Source organism: Vulpes vulpes, chromosome 3, assembly GCF_048418805.1.
Source record: "Vulpes vulpes isolate BD-2025 chromosome 3, VulVul3, whole genome shotgun sequence".
NCBI classification, from domain to species: Eukaryota; Metazoa; Chordata; class Mammalia; order Carnivora; family Canidae; genus Vulpes; species Vulpes vulpes.
Window position 1 is genome coordinate 68,843,865 of NC_132782.1, and position 17,980 is coordinate 68,861,844.

Below are 17,980 nucleotides of genomic sequence, written 5' to 3' on the forward strand. Positions count from 1 at the left end.
AGCTTCAGACCCCACAAAATCTGCATTTCTCCCTGATTATTACAGAGCAAACAGTAGTATGAATTATGTTTCTTAAATTACTAGTCAAGTTCATGTATGTTCATCTTCTATCACATTTCAACTGTTCATTTTCCAATCTGCCCAGGACCTGGCGATATTAACTTGGGATTTCACTAAAAAGTAGTATTTCAGCCAAGCCTCTCTTATAGTGTGCTTTGCATAACAGTAAGTAGACGTTGGTGAATGTACTTTGTCTTTTTCTCCTATTTTTGAAAGTTATAATGATGACATACACATACTGCTATTTTGTTCTTTTTCAGTTACTATCATATCATGCATATATCTTCACAGTCATCACTTACTGGCTTCAGAATAATCCACAGAGTAAATACTCCATTGAATGAGTATATTGCAACTTGGTGATTAATTCTCTTACTATTAGAAATTTATGATTGGAACACTGGTTGTGATTCAAATAGCACTTAAGAAATAATTAGACAGGGATGTCAGGCTGGAAGATTAGGTCCTAGGATAGTATAGGATCAGATTTTAATGATAAATTGATTTTGGGATAAAGTCTAAGGTAACTCTAAGGTCCTTTGGCTCAAATCCACAACAGATATTCAGGAGATTTTATTTATGCCAGAACTACTCATTAGACTCTGAGCCCCATGAAGATAGGGTCAGGGATGCCTCATCTATCAATCTATACCCAGGGGCTTGGCACATATTAAGATCAATAAATATATTATGAATGAATTAACTAAGGAAAAGCCAGTCTTGAGAAGCTAATCCAAAGTCAATGCAAACAAAAACTCAAGACACTGAGATTTGGAAAATATTAAATTCATTTTGAAGGGAGAATATTTACTTTGTAAATTGAGTATATGTTAAAATTTCTTCTGAATGTTTATATGATTCATAACTGAATGGCTAAAGTTGTCATGCTGGAAGACCTGTGGGGGTCCTGCAATTTCTCTCTGTACATGGTATTTCTCCCATCAGGCAGATGCTGTCTGTAGGCAACATTTAATTAATAAAGGTGCCGACATATTAACTCCACGTTTTGAAACTTTGCTCTTTCAAGCAATAAATGTTCTGCAGTAACCTAATCTCCATACTAATTTTCTTAATGAGTGTTAATTTCTTTAACTAAATGACATTATTACAAGCTAAATGAATTAAAAATGGCTAGACATCCATTTGCAAAGGGAGCTGATCTCACTCTTCATCGTACCATCTTTCCCTAGTTTCATTAAGCAAAACCTAAAAGACATGTCTCTTCTGTTTTGTATGAAGACTATGATTCTCCTGGCTTCCAGCTTTTCTTCTCTCCCCAGTTAGTTCTTATAATAAGCCCAAAATGAAACAACAAACACCTAAGGCCTGGGAGCATTTGATCCTTTATCTAATGTTTCGTATAAGTACATTTTTCTATAAAGACAGTTTCACTATTTTGTGAGAATTGGGGTTTACTTTATAGATCATGAAGTAAAATAGCAGAGAGGGGCAAGGGAGTGTCCATTAGTAAATCTGACAGATGTTTACTGACCCTGTCTTGGGCTGGGTACCATGCTTAAGACTGCACAGACCTGGAAAGACATGCCCAGGTTGTGACTCATGGTTTGACGGGTTGAAGGAAATAGGGCCTGGCATGCAGTGCTCGGAATTCTAGTTTCCGTTCTAGGCCTGATGATTCTCAGGACATTCTCTCTCCAGTTTGGACCAATCCCTCATCTACACAAAGTTAGCCCTATAACTTGAGAGGTTCACCTTACCTTGTAATTGTGATGGATGTCAAAAAAAAATAAAGAATATTTAAGTGTCTGAAGAGAAGAAAATGCCTGGTATTCAGAAAACAGTAAGGTATAGACTTAGTTCATGTAATTTAATAATTAACATAATAACTTAACACATTATTTTATGTATACATGGGTGGCTCAGCAGCTGAGCACCTGCCTTTGGCTCAGGGCGTGATCCCAGGGTCCTGGGATCGAGTCCCACATCGGGCTCCCACAGGGAACCTACTTCTCCCTCTGCCTATGTCTCTTCCTCTCTCTCTGCTCTCTCTCTGTGTGACTCTCATGAATAAATAAAATCTTAAAAAAAAAACAAAACAATAAGACACCTTATTTTATAAATCAGAGTTTATGATGATTGAAGGTACATTCATTCAAAAGGCATATATGATAAAATTCAAATTCAGGAGTCAGCAGGTGACAGCCCACGGACCAAGTCCAGACTGCCACCTCAAGTTTTACTGAAATGCAATGTAGGGCAATGTTCTGCCCTGACACCCTGGTGACCTAACAACCTCAGCTGACTGAACTTTGGCGGAATGCTGAGTGATCTCCCCAATTGTGGTACACGGGAGGATTCCAAGAAGCTGTTAAAAAGCCATTTCCCTCCCACTACCCTATGTCCAGGGAAGCTATCATGAGATCGTTTCTCCTCATGTTCCAGGCTCTGAAGAGGTTGAAGGCCTTCACCCCCTACACTCACCCCAGTACTACATAACTACAGGTTATGAAGCTGCTAGGCTGCAGCAGAGCTGGATCCTCAGCAACATGTCGCCCTCGTTCTGTGCTGCATGGTCATCTGGCCCTTTGCTTTGCCGTCATCCTGTGGGACAAGGGGTTGTGGGACAAGGGGTTGTGGGACAAAGGTGGCTAAAACCTTTTCTGGTCTTGTATTTGTTGTCTATAAAAGTAATGAAGTGTTTGCACCTAAAAGTGAGTTGTTCCTTTGGCCTGGTGAATCTGTTACCCTTGTCAACCTCCATTCATTATGGTTGGCTGCTCCCATGCTATAAGGAGGGAGAGATCATGTAGTCTGGGAGGCCTAAAACATCTTCTATCTGGTTCTTGACAGGCAGTTTGCTGACCCACTGATGTAATTACTGTGTAATCATTATGCTGACTTTCAAGTCCAAGTCAAAAGCCTTCCCATCACTACTTGCTTTTCCTGAGGCTGAGGAGTGTCAACCAGTTGTATCAATTGGAAAGCTACATTGTTTCCTGGGGAAGGGTAATAGCCCAGATCCTGTGATCATTCCTTCCTTTCTGAAGTAGGGAGATGAGGGCTCTTATCAGTTGTGACCAGAGTCTGTTTTGCTTCAAGGGACGTTATAACATCACATTCATATTCATGTAAGGCAGGAATTAAGGTAGCACAAGTCTTGGCTGCTCTATCCTTTGCATCCCTGTAGAGACCTTTGCCCACTTGAAAGGCCTCATGCTGCTTTGGGGGTGTCCTGACCCATGTGCCAGGTGCATGTGATGTGGCCCAAGGAATGGCAATGGCTCACCTATATTCCACTGTCACACATGGTACCCACATCTGGGCCTGTCAAGATCCCCACATTCCTCAAAATTAGTAAATGGCAATTTACTTTATGAAACAAATACCTATGTATGGTAAGTCCTGGAGTACAAAAGGATATACAAAAAAAGGAAAAGTTCCCCTTGCACTTTACATCCCTAGTGGTAACCACCTGATGAGCTGGGTTTAATCACTGGCCTAATTTTCCTATGCTATTCATTAAATACTTATGGGGGGAAAAAAAAGCTAAAATTAAAACAAAATCTTTTCAATCATTTTTGAGATAAAACTGGACTAACATGTATTTTTTAAATGTTGTTCTTCCAAAATAACTTTCTGAGGTCAATGGCTCTGACTAGTTAAAAACATGGTGCTATTTGTTCCAAGTTACAAGGTGTGCGCAGCATGGCATACACACCCAACACATTTTTCCACCTCCCCCAAGGCTCCAGAATCCTTTCTAGAACAAGTGGAGGTGGGAATTCACTGTGGAATAACCAAAGGGTATCAACCTCCCTTGGGTGTGCTGGGTGAAGCCTGACAGCAAGTATAATAAAGAGGAAATGATGGGGAGAGGTGATGGCTAATCATCAAGTGGACATGCTTGACTTCTGCTTGCCTTTGTAGCTTACCAGCTCTCAGAGACACACGTGGTCAGTGCCACAGTGCAGCTGACACCCAGCCATGAGGCTTATGTCCTCATTGTCCCAGGGGCAGCACAGGGAACCCAAGAGAAAGCCTGGGCCTTGGGGATAGGGCTCCAGTCCTGAAGCTGGCTTTCATATTGCAGAAGGTATATGTGATGTCGGGCAGGATCCAAAAAATCTGAGCCACCATCTCCTCATCTGAGAAATGGAGATGATGGGCAACTTGCCCCTCAGGGTATAGCGGTGACAGCAAACAATGGTAAGAGCTAGCACTGCACCAGATATGTAAAAGAAACTCATGGGACTGAATCAACTGTCATCATTTATAAACATCTGAACAGACACCAAACTGTGCATGGCTTTTGAAAAATGGACACTTAAAAAAATGTTAATGTGATTTGGAAGGAGACAGGTACTTTAGTTAACCTCAGTCTCTCTTGTCAAACATTACAAAGCTCATTTATAAAATTGATTTTTCCAATAATGAATGAAATTACTTATATTATACTATGGAATATGGAAAGTATGTTTATCAAAGTAATTACTGCTCAGTTGTCACTCGGTTGTTATCCTGTTCCTATTCACTCTATTTCTTTAGGCATATTTCTAGAAAATTAAAATTGCTTTTGTCAAAAAAAAAATCTTTCCCCATAATTCATCAAAAAAAAATCTGGCTATGTAGATATTAGTTTCTTAAAAATGGGTGCTTTTCTCCAGTTAGTGTTCATGAGGGAGGTTTTCTCATCTTTCTGTAGGAAGAGGACAGCAGAGAAACATAAAGGAAAGAATCCACAGAAACGCTTGGGTTTAAGTCTTCAGATTTTCTTCTCTCAAATAGAATACTGAAGGGTCAAACACAACCTAACCTATTCTGAGTGTGGGGACACAGAAGACCACAGTTTATCAGTTTACAATAAAGTTATAATCTCTCGTGGCTGCTCTCTGAATGGGTGGACAAGTAAACAGCAGGGAGATTCAGCTCTGGGTATAACTGTATCATTTTCTCCTCCCAGGAGCGTGATGAAGACAGTCAAGTGGCCCTATTCTCCTCACAGGAGAAAGGGGGGGACTATGAAAACCTCCTGGGCTGCTGTGCCTGGTGGTGGCTGGTGCCCATGGTTTCCTGACTGGGCTCCATGTCCAGCCATGCAGGAGATGAGTTGGGTACGATGACACCTCGCTTCCCTGACCTGATGCAGGAGTTAGCTTTTCAGGTTATACCCGGAGTTGGCCTCGTAACCCCAACTCAATGAGGCAATGCACCATGGGAAGGATAAGCTTTCCCCTGCTGTGTAAGCCATGGACTCTAATTTTGGTCCCCCAAACACCCCACATACACACAGGCCTGTGTCTTCCTGCGTGTTATCCTGTGTTATGCCCCCAAAAGTCCGTTACAACTCAGAGCTCACTGGGCTGTGGTTGGAAGACTGGTGCCCTTCCAAGGGCATTCCAATTGGTGACAACTGACTGGCGAGACTCCAAGCCTCCCTGTCACCCACTGACCATCAGCAACTGGGTAGAATCATTCCTGCACTAGGTCAGCCTTCCAAGGAACACAAATCAGAACACATTTCAAGCAGCTATCAGTTAACTTTAGGAAAAAGACACTGTATAAAGGATAGTTGCTGATATATATTAGCCTTTGTTATTATTGCTCACAACAGCATCACTGATGGGGAGAAAGTCCCTTATGTTATTCAACACTCTGATCCCAAAGGAGGCATCATATAATATACTTCATTGTCTAGAATCATCTGAAAAGGAATATTGTCATGATTTTTATTATAGATAAAAACCTTCCTTCTACAAATGATACCTACTTTGTAAACTGCTTTAAGTTTTAAACCATATGCATTATCCCATTATCCCATTTGATTCAATAGCAATTTGCATGTGTTAGATGAAAACGTGAGTTCTAAAATACTTTAGTGATCAGGTCAAAAATGGCATGTGTAGTTGGTCATGTGACTGTCAGTCTCTGAGCCCCAGAGCTCATGCCATGGGGCATCTTGTTGGAGAGAGAATGACATCTGTGAGTGATATACCCAAACAGTCCATTTCTATACCAGATCTGCCCTTATGCACTGCACTGGGGGCTGGAGTTACTGAGATCACTGATCCCTACAAACGTTTGAGATTGTGATTGCCCCAAGGGCAATCTTTTGTTGGGGGTCAGAGCACTTTTGCAATATTCCATCATTCAAGGGCTGGTCAAATGGATAGTCTGTACACTACCTTTAAGTTTCCTGAGTACCTGCACCTGCACTTTTCCAAATTGAGCTTTAAAGGCCACTGTGGTTCACAGTGGATGCTCCATGGCCAATGAGAATTGAGTAGGGATGAGGAAAGGTGATGGTACTTGGGGTTCCCTGCACCTGCAGGGCTTCCATGTTCTTCCCTCCTCCCAGGTGGCCTACAGGGTCCTGGAGCCTCAAGAGAGAGGCAGTATCCCAAGGGAGCTGGTGCTGAGGATAGCACTGTGAGGACAGCCCTAGGGAGGGGACACCACATAGATCCTTCTCAGGGGATTAGCTCTGGGTGGAGATGATGCTTGCTCTGTACATATATTACATATAATACTCATTAAAAATAAACTTGTACAGAAGAATGCAGGAACACCAAATATCAGCATTAACACTGAGTGTTATCACACACCAAATAGTTTATGTTAACCCTGACAACTGTGCACAGGGATGATGATGCAGTTCCTCCTCTGCAGATACTGTGGGTTGTTCTCATCACAGTAAATCAGTTTGCATCAAAACTCTGGATCTTGGGATCCAGGGTTCACCAGAATGTTAAGGTCCTGATGCCATAAACCACCAAGGCTGCCCTACCTGCGGGTGCGATAGAACTGGCACCTCTTCAGCTGGATCTTGGCCACATGCTCCTGGAAGCCCACGAACAGGGCGCTCTGGCTGTGGAGGATCTGCAGGCTCCTGATGGGCTCTGCCCGCTGCTTGGGGAAGAGCTCAATCTCTTCCAGCAAACAGCTACCGGCAGCCGGAGTCAGGGGCGCCCGCACTTTTTTAATGGTGCCATAACCTGTGAGGACAACAGGAAAGCAAGAAAAGGGGAATAAGGTTAGCAGGTCTCACCAGCCACTCATCATGTTTCTCCAGCCTGGATGCACACAGAATCATCTGAGGAGCTTTTAAAAATGCTGGCACTCAAATCCGACCTCAGGCCTATTCCATGGCCAGCACTGGACATGGGGCAGATGCCAGCCCTTGGTACAGCTCTCAGCAGGGCTAGCATGTAGCCTGGGATGAGAATCACTCAGCTACCATGTGTCTCAACAAGTTCCAAGTCCAGATACCCAGAGCACAGTAAAGCTCACTGAGGCTCAAAGTAGCCAGCTTGGCTTCATCCTGTGGAGATCATCAGATGAGAGGAGTCCTCAGGAGACCATGGTGGATTCCTAGTGTCAGAAAGAGGTGCTGACCTTGCCTCCCCTTCAGGGCAGACACCTTAACTTCAGGTATGCAGGACAGCAAGGATATGCCTTCTCTTTCCTGCCTGGGAAGTATATACTCCTCTGTTTCTCTTCCTCCCCTGTCTAGAAGGCCTTCTTCCTCTTTCTCTCTAATATATGTTCTTTAGGAAGCCCTTCTCTGTCTCAAAGATCCGAATTCGTCTCTCCTGTACAAGTGAACAACTGTTCTCAGCCTGGTTTCTTCTGTGCCCCAGGGCTTCTGCTCACTGCATGTCTCTGCTCGCTTGCTTGCTTGTTTGTTTGTTTGTTTGTTTAAAAGATTTTATTTATTTATTCATGAGAGACACAGAGAGAGAGAGGCAGAGACACAGGCAGAGGAAGAAGCAGGCTCCATGCGGGAAGCCTGATGCAGGACTCGATCCCGGGACTCCAGGATCACGCCCTGGCCCAAAGGCAGGTGCCAAACCACTGAGCCACCCAGGGATCCCTCTGCTCACTTATTTATAAGCATGGCTGTAAGTATGGCCTCTGAACCAGGCATCTCCCTGGACTGGCTGTGAAGAGCAGAGAGGAGTCCTTTCAGCCAGTGAAAAGGCACAGCGTGGCCAATGCCACATGTCAGAGACACAGACCTGAAAAACACACTAAAGGCCCCAGTGCACTTGGGCAAGGCCCCTGCTGCCAGCCTACAATCCAGGGCAAGTTACCAAACCACTAGGAATATCTCCTAAAGTCATCATCAAGCTCCTCAAATCAACTCATCAGAATCCCGAGTTTCAAAACATTATAATTCTCATCCTGTAGACACAGAAAATGAGGCCAAGGAGTTGGTCCAAAACCAGAATTAAATCAAGAAACTTTGGCTTTGAGGCTTCCTCTCAATCCATAAATCTCAAGACAACTTTGGACAGAAATATTTTTCAGTTTTCCATGCCTAATGGAAGTCCTCAGAGACTTAGAAAGTTTCATTTAAAAAGAAAATACATGTGCAGACATATATTATCCCGAATTTATTTTAAAAAATATATCTGAACCACATCTCCAGTGAATATTTATTGATTATGAATTGACTTCATAATAAGGTATGCAGTATTAGTAAACCATTGCTTAAGTTTCTCTTGAGCTAGCTAGGTACATGTGTTTTTGAGAAAGTTCAAGCATAAACAGAATTATGCTATATTATGGGAAGATGAAAAAATGTAGTGCCTGTCTTTGAGGAAAGTGTGTGTGTGTGTGTGTGTGTGTGTGTGTGTGTGTGTGTGTGTGAGAGAGAGAGAGAGAGAGAGAGAGAGAAAGGGAGAGAAGAGAGAGACAGACAGCCTATACAGCAGGCAGCAGACATTCTTATAAATGAACATCTCACAGATTTAAGTGTGTAAAAAAATGTGTATGCCTTTGCTATGAAAGTCAACCTAATTTGGACTTGGTGACCATGGTTGGTTTCCAGCTGGTGGGAAATTTAACTTCAGTGTTCTGGGGTCTTCCTTCCCTTGCATAGAGACAAGCATCAACAAATATGCACAGAACCAAGCCATGATGGGGACAAGATGGAAACTTCAAGGAAGGTGACTTCAGTGCAGGTGTCTCAACCATAACACCCTGAGAAGAGGTCCCCACCAGCAGATGGAGGTGCCAGCCTTCCTATAGAACGGTGACATGCATGGAGCCCCCGGCCGCCCTTTGGGACAACATGATAACAGAAGACATCATCTAAGCCAGAGGACAGGAGGGGGAGCCAGGGACTGCCACCACTCAGTGGGCAGCAAGGCTGGTGTGAGGGCGAAAGTGAGAGGCCCTTGGGATGAAACAAGAGCATTTTATAGCACTGCAGGGAGGGGTAGGGGCAGGGCGGGGGCAGAGCAGATGGGAGACCAACAGGAAAATCATCATCTTTAGACGACTGTTACACTATATTCATGGGAAATACGTGTTATGGAACAAAATGCTATTCAACAGTTGAACAAAGACCTTAATGTTTAATATTTATATTGATGGATTGCTAGTCTGAGAAACCTACCCAAATGAATAATAGTTTAGCTGTCAACATGCTCACATGCATGTCAAATTGTTAAGCAACTGCAGGGAAAAACAAATTTTAAAATATGTTTAATAACTTGATTTACAAGAATAGCCATCATTGGTCAAAACATCTCAATGCATAACTCTGCACACCTTGTCCTGCTTTCCGGCAGCCTGGATCTAGCACAACTGTGGGACTTAACATTTCAGACAACAGAACTTAGCATGGAATCTGTACCTCTGCTGGGACTCCTTCACTTGCACTGTCTGGCCATGTGAGGAGCCTCTGGAAGCTCCACCTGGCCAGTCCATCTGGACTAGGGTTGTCTTGCAGGAGCCTCTGTTTCTATGAAGCTTTTCCTTTCCTGGCCTGCGCCTTGATCTTGTTTCATGCTCACACTCTGCTCCCTTGTTGTAGAACACCTTCCTCATGTGGGTGCCTCCAGAATGCTTGCTCTACTCTCCTGTGTTTGAAGTGAGCATCAGGACACACATGTGCTCACACATGTGAGCATCAGGACACACTCAGATCCTCTGCGTGAGGTGCCACCTGTGGGTTGTGCTTGGCCTGAGCCCCCACCATAGACTCCCTCATATCTTCACCTCCCTGTGCACCAGTCACAGGGGCCACCTGTAGCTCCAAGAGCCCAGGAGGACCTCAGCCCTGCACATATAGGTTCTCTGCCTGAAGTGGCTGCCCAGACACCTTCCTCTGACTGCTGTCCTGCGTCCCTGCTCCGATAGCTAGGGGGTGTTCTCTGTTCTTCTCTGCACACCCCCAGCTAGATGCTTCCTCCGGGGTGTCTATGATTCCCCGGTCAGGGATTTCTTTCACCATGTCTTTCACCCACCTCTCTGTCCACAGGGGAAGACTTCTCTTGGGGGGCATGATTAGGTCATTTTTTGAAAAGATTTTATTTATTTATCTAAGAGAGAACATGCGAGAGAACACAAGCTGGGGGAGGGGCAGAGGGTGAGGGAGAAACATGTTCTTGGCTGGGCAAGGAGCCCAACAGAGGGCTTGATCCCAAGACCCCAGGATCATGACCTGAGCTGAAGGCAGATACTTAACCAACTGAGCCACCCAGGTTTCTTCTCATTTTTTAAACGATTGACTGAGTTTCTTAGTCATATTCCAATTTTCATTGCGGTGTAGAACATGGTGGAAGTAGAAGGCACACAAGTTGATCTTATCTATTCATACATTGCAATATGATTACCACTGTAGCACAGTGTCAGCTGACACTTCTATCCTGTCACATAATTTGATACAAATTTTGAAATATGAAATAACTGTGGAATTCCCAGCAATCTTTCTCCTTGGAGTACATCAAAACAAAGAAAAAGCCTGAAAAATCTTGTGTTTCAGAAAAAGGAGCAACATTTCTGAATCCTACAACATTAACATGCCACTGTTATTTTAAGGAGGTTAATCAGATTCTAGAATCCCCACCAGCCACCATTTCACTGGTAGGTGGCCAATCAACCTTTTATGCACCCTCAAGTTCCAATGGAATGTTCTCTCCTAGTTACCCGACACATGGTTGAAGCCCACTTGCTCTGGAACAAAGATATGGCAAAGGTATTTGTCGCTTTCCATGGCAGAAAGGCAGAGCCTGGCTCATAAAAGAGATGAGTGGGCAAACATCTATTTTGTTCAAAAAACAGTAGGACTCTGGTTGGTCCCAGAGAGCGCTTAATTCTTTGCTGTTATTTCTGCTTCATCACATTTATCACAGTTTAATTACTCATTTACTTGTTTTGTGGCTTCTATGCTTGACCTGAAGCACCAAGGGGGCAGACACTACATCACTTCTGTCCTCTGGTGTATGCAGAGTAGCCACTGCGATGGCCTCTGGAGATTAATAAACCCATGCTGGGGGACAGGCTCAGAGATGAGTGAGGAATGAAAAGGCAGAAAAAAGCAATGGAAATGTCACTATCATCTCTGCATTTGCTAGAAAAAATCCTGGTTAATATTTTTCCCATCGTGGTCTTAAAATAAAACCATATATGCCCTCCATACACTGAAAATTCAATACTCTAGTCAAAGTGACTTGCAAGGGAAAAAAAATCAGATGCCACTGTCAAAAGTTCAGAAATCATAAAAGTAAAGCCAGCGACTCACTGAAGTAGCAACTAGTACAAGTGTATTGTGCACATACTAAAAGGACAGTGTGCAAACCAAGAGTACTTGAACTCTCGGAATGAGGCTCAGAGGAATATTATACGACAGCTTGTGTCCTGGAAGCTGGTGACTTTATTCTTCATGGGGATTGGTTATAATATTAGGATTTTCTTAAATAATAGGCAATTGGCTATTGGTTCCTCATATCAACCTTCGGCAACAGCTCAAGTTATCTTATGATTTTCAGAGGCATAAGCAAGAAATGACCCAGGTCAAGTCAGCCTCACAAAAGTAGCAGATATTTTATTTGTTTGTCTGTTCAGGGACGTTTCAAGATTAGTCTCTAGTTGATTTTTATTGTAAGACCAGAAATCCATACAACTTTCTCAATCATTCTTTAAAATCCTGATGGGTAGGGAGAAAAGAAAAATTTGGCACTTTCTGTCACCAGTGGGTGAGGTCCCCAAGGAGATAACAGCAGAAAACACAGAACTCACACTGCCTTGCTGCAAATCTTCTAACAGTTACTTTTTCTGGAAAGTGTCAACTACTAAGTTTGTCATGGACACAAATCTGAGAGTCATATTTTTGTAGTTTCTTTCTCAGGTTGTAAACCATGTGTATTGTGGAAGAGACAGAGCTACTCCAAGATTTTTAAGATTGATCAAAGTTGATATTACGGTTGTTATTCCAAAGACATGAATAGTTGTAATCACATGGAAATTTCATTATATCTTGTACTGAGTAACTTATACTTGCCTCGTTTCAGCAGAACAAGCAGTATGTTTATATCCTAGGGGGTTACCAGATTAAATAAGGGCTGCCCACTTAAATTTAAATTTTAGATTAACTATGAATGATTGTTTTTAGTAGTAGTGTGTCCTACTCAATAGTATTCATATTTATCTGAAATTGAAATTTAAGTGGACATCCTGTGTTTTTATTTGCTAACTCTGGCAAACCTATTACACCCGCGTTTCATTTGATCATCTCAGCAAGCTAGTTAAGATGGACGGAATACAGCTGAACCCTGATCACGGGCTTGAACTGAGCAAATCCATTCACATATGGATTTTTTTTCAATAAATATAGTACAACACTATAAATGTATTTTCTCTTCCTTACAATTTTTTGAGTTTGTTTTAAGATTTTATTTATTTACTTGACACAGAGAGCACAAGAGAGCACAATCAGGGGGAGTGGCAAAGGGAGAAAGAGAAGCAGGCTCCCCACTGAGCAGGGAGCCTGATGAGGGTTCAATCCCAGGATCCCAGGATCCTAACCTGAGCCAAAGTAGACACCTGACCCACTGAACTACCCAGGCACCCCCTGCCTTATGATTTTCTTGATAACATTTTCTTTTCTCTGGCTTACTTTATTGTAAGAATACAATATATCTTACATATAATAGAATATGTGTTAATGACTATGTACATTATTAGTAAGGCTCCCAGTCAACGGTAGGCTCTAAGTAGTTAAGTCTGTGGGAAGTCAAAAGTCATATGCAGAGTTTCAAATGCACAGTGTAGGTGCCTCTAGCCTCCTGTCATTCAAGGACATGTATGGTTATTCTCACTTCATACATGAGACAATTGAGTTTCAGAGAGTAGAAAAACTCATACATCTTTCTCATAAGCTGTACTTTCCTATAAAGGGTCCAGACATGAAGTAAGTTTTCACTTCAGTGCCAATGTGATCAAAAAGTATAACAAGGAATTCCAAAGTAAACATTAATTAAAAAGCATTTTATATCAGTGAATGAAAATTAACAAGACAAGGAACAACAAATGTTGGTGAGGATGTAGAGAAAGGGGAACCTTCTTGCACTGTCAGTAGGCATGCAAACTGGTGCAGCCACTCCAGAAAATAGCATGGAGGTTCCTCAAAAACTTGAAAATAGAGCTACGCCATTACCCAGCAACTGCACCATTAAGGTATTTACCCCAAAGATATGGATGTAGTGAAACAACAGGACACCTACACCCCAGTATTCACAGCAGCAATGTCCACAATAGCCAGACTGTGGAAGGAACCCAAATGTCCAGGGACAGATGATGGATAAAGAATATGTGGGCTATATATACAATAGAATTTTACTCAACCATCAGAAAGAATGAATATCTACTAGTTATATCAACATGGATGGAACTAGAAGGTATTATGCTGAGTGAAATAAGTCATCATTTGGAGAAAGACAATTATTATATGGTTTCACTCATATGTGGAATATAAGGAACAGCACGGAGGATCATGGGGGAAGGGAGGGAAAACTGAACAGGAAGAAATCAGAGAGGGAGACAAACCATGAGAGACTCTTAACTCTGGGAAAGAAACTGAGGATTGCTGGAAAGGAGGTAGGTTGGGGGATGGGGTTGCTGGGTGACAGTGTGATGTGATGAGCACTGGGTATTTCACACAACTGACAAATTACTACACTCTACATCTGTAACTAATGATGTACTATATGTCAGCTGATTGAATTTAAATTAAAAAAAGAAAAGCTATTGTTGAGGAAGCGGTGTCATGTATAGAAAGAGGTAGTTTTATGGAAATTGTTTGTATTCTCTTTTTATTCCAGGAACTCTGCTAGAAGTCATAAAACTTAACCAGTTGGGAGGTAGCAAGGAGGAAGTCAACATTCCCATCCAATGGGAGCCACCACCTGATGTTCAAGTGAAGGACACACACTGGGAGTACTTGCTTCAAAAGGCATGTGTTCCCCTGGTCACCAGGATCACATTATCCTCTCTTGTGTACCTTGCTTATGCAGGCATACTTGGGACAACACAATGACTGACACTCCTGCTCCTTTATGCCACCTCTAGTGAGGCATGCAGAGTCAAATTCAAATAAGTGCTTGCAGATGAGCAGAAGCTGTACATACACTTACAAGGTGGTATTTCTGGGAATAAGAGAAGGAGATAGCTACCTCAAGAAACAAGGAGCATGCAAGGCATTATAGATTGCCACAAAGCAATCATAACCATTAGAGAAGGTTCCTTCCTGCTCTTTGTCTGCTTTGCAGAGTTTTCCTTTCAACTAGAGTTCAAGCTAGTCTCTACTCTTCTGTGGAATGTAGTTTCTATATCACTTTTCTGAGAAAATAAATGACCCTGAGGACCTCCTGAACAGAAAGGGTGTGAGTAACATGATCTTCTAACATCCACAGCATAAAGAATCAACGTGTTATAGCTAATGCAAAGAAGAAGAAAAACACTAACCAAAATTAAGCTAACAAGGAAAGAGAAGTGCAGGTGTATAGCATGGTGTATCAATAGGAAAATATAGACCACCTTCATTTTCGTAAATCAGTTCATTTTTCCAAATCCAGCAAGACAAATCCAAGGGGGAGAATATGAGAGACCCCACTGGAAGGGCCACCTCTAATTGCAAATGATCTATCATCATTATGTTTTCTGAATTAAAATTCCAAATGGTTACAGGACATCAGAGATGGATGGGACCTACAACAATATTTTGAATTTTCTAGGTGAGGAAAGCAAAGCCCAGAAAGGTTAAGTGAGTGCCTAAGTTCACACTCTTGGGCCCGAATTTGGATCCTCTTCTTACCAATCAAGTGCTGGTTATTTTTGTTTTAAAAGTATGGGAGGGGTAATATGCAATCCCCACAATAGTGCATCAGGATCAGTATGCTCATGAGTCCTAAAAGATCAGGGGGATGGTAAGCAGGATATGAAATGGTAGTTAATCAAGACAAAGATTAAGCTATGATCTATGGTCATGTGCTTCTCTTACCATAGAATTCACTGCACAGATAACTAATGTATAAGTGGTGTCAAGCCCAGAATTGATCTGACTTCTCTATCAGGCTTGGGGCTCTCACTTATAAGAGCTTGGAAAGTAAACAAGAGAATAATCTGATGAAAAAAAATGCCTTCTATTTTAGTGTATCTGGAAAAAAAAGAGGCCATGAGAGGACAAAAGATATTTATTTATTTTTAATTTATTATTGTTTTTGGTAGACTCTATGCCCAACCTGGAGCCCAACACAGGGCCTGACCTCACAGCCCTGGGATCAAGACCTGAGTTGAGAAGCTGAGATCAAGAGTTGGATGCTTAGTGGACGAGCCACCTAGGTGCCCCAAAAGATATTTAAACAAAAAAGTTTACAATAAAAATAAGACCCTTAAGCCACTGTTTGTTGTATATGATGTTGCTTTAGCACTGTAAGCTCTATTGCATATCATTCAGTTATTACCGGCTGAAAATTACTCATATTTTTAACTTTGAGGGCAAATAGCTGATATTTTTCTACTTTTCAGTGTTCACTTTGCTGACTAAAATTGACTGAATAGTTTTAATGAGACTTCAATTTTGCATCTTGATAGAGATGGTCAACTATAACAATCTCTCATTTGCTATGGAAATAAGCCTTATAATAAGATAGGGAGGATTATGGGCTAAAATGTGTCCCCTCAAAACTCATGTTGAAGTCCTAATTCCTAGTGCCTCAGAATGTGACTGTGTTTGGAGATAGGGCCCTTCAAACACTAGTTAACACAAAACAAGGTCATATAGGTGGTTCCTTACCCAATATAACTGGAAATGATGTAGATAAGTACATCCCCATGTGAGGACACATCAACATACCAAGGGGAGGAGCCTCAGACAAAAACACGTTTGCCAATACCCTGACCTTGGGCTTCTGCCTCCAGAAATAAGTGGGAAATAAGGTTCTGTTGTTTAGCCCACCCAATCTGTAGAACTTGTGATCTTTGTTAGGGTGGTTCTAGCAAGCTGGCAGAGACATTCTATGTCAAGAATAGAAAATACTAAAAATCAGATTTTGTCAGCCAGATAATTTTCTCAAAACAATTTTACAACTAGACCATGAATTATTGTTCTATATTTCTTTAAGATATCATAATTCAAATTTGAATGCAAAGACACTATAAATTATAGGTTTGATTCAATTTTTTTACCTTGTATGATCACAATGTAAGAATCATATTAGTAACAGCCTAGTATTTTCAAATCCTGTCATTTATTTCACTTATCCCCTATGTATATGATCCTGAGCTAGTGAAGCAGCAGGAGATGATATAGGGATGTAACATTGTGAAAAATGGATGCATTTTGATAAGCATTATAAAATAATTCATACAGATGGTGCTGTTGCTCCCGACCTTTATGCTAATGGCTCTGCTGCTCTTTGGGGGAACATTCAGAGAAAACTGAATGAGCACTCAAGAATGAACTTTCAGGTATCTGAGGAAAAGGTCGCTGATTAGAACGAATTTCTTTTTGGTGGATTTCTAGAATTTTAGTCTCATCAAAATCTCAGAAGTTTATGAAAACAAATCTTTTTATAGGAAAGTGGGCAGGAAGAAGGGAGGAAGGGAGAGAAGAAAATAAGTGGTCAGTTCAATATAACCATTATTATTGCTGTGATGAAAAATGATATTTTTTGAATTTTCATACTTATATATAATCAGAGAGCCTTCTGCAGCTCATAAAGCCTGGACAATGAAATAATTAAGCTTAAATAATACTTCAAGTAAAATTCCTTATGCTCTATGTGTGGGGTGTGGCTTTAATCTGATGAACTTGAGAACCCTGACCAATGAAAAAAGACTCAGAGAAACTGATTCTTCTTAAGAACAGCAGCCAGAAGCACTTCCAAAACACAAAATAAATATATGTTTATTCTAAAGTGCAATAGAAAACTTAGAAGGTGGAGTTGTAACAGACTATATACTGTGTGTGTGTGTATAAAGTTCTCTTTTATATAAACGAAAAAAAACAGTCATAAAAAGCAAAGAAAGAGCCAGTTCAGAAAAAAATGGGGAATAAAGATGCAGAGATTATTGTAGAGCATTGGATGGATAGATGTGATCTTGACTCATCTTGTTATGGCTCTATGTTTTGTTATGTTTTAGAAATGTTTATTATTGAGCTTGCCGTGTGCTGAATCCAGCATAGAAATTAAACCCATGAAATGGGCACATGGCAATTCTGACAATGGTTTCCTGCGACCGGGCTGGAGACTCACTGTGGACATCAGACCACTAGCCAGGAAAGCTACACTGTTTTCTTTCTAGTTGGGCGTTTGACTCTCTGATTCTCTGCCGCTGTAACCAAGAGGCATTTTTAGTGTTTTGTCTTCATCGACCCAGAGTTACAGCAGAGTAAAGGGAAACCTTTTGTATTTGCATCTGTTACTGTTCTAAGCATTATCAGTGAGGTAATGATGAAATGCCCTCTTCCACTCACTGGGCAGCATGTTTCCATAGCAACAGATCATTATATAAAGTTCATCAATTCAGCTGGTCATTATCTCAAAGTAGCAGACTGCTAATATGGCATGAAAGTTCTTTCTTTGAACTCCTAATTGGGTAAGTGAATTAAACTGGTTTTGGCACTGGGAGCTCAGTACAGAATTTATGTAAGTAAAAGGGAATTGAAAGA

General features: G+C 41.6%; 1 protein-coding gene across 5 annotated transcripts in view; it reads right to left on the bottom strand.

The window, feature by feature from the left end:
• Positions 1-17,980, bottom strand: part of SEMA5A (semaphorin 5A) — a 472,307-nt gene that overhangs the window by 100,940 nt on the left and 353,387 nt on the right. For all 5 annotated transcript variants that reach the window (XM_026017648.2, XM_072752696.1, XM_072752695.1 and 2 more), the window contains one exon: positions 6,806-7,013. In XM_026017648.2, coding sequence (XP_025873433.1) covers positions 6,806-7,013 — 208 coding nt within the window. The remainder of the gene's footprint in view (positions 1-6,805; positions 7,014-17,980) is intronic.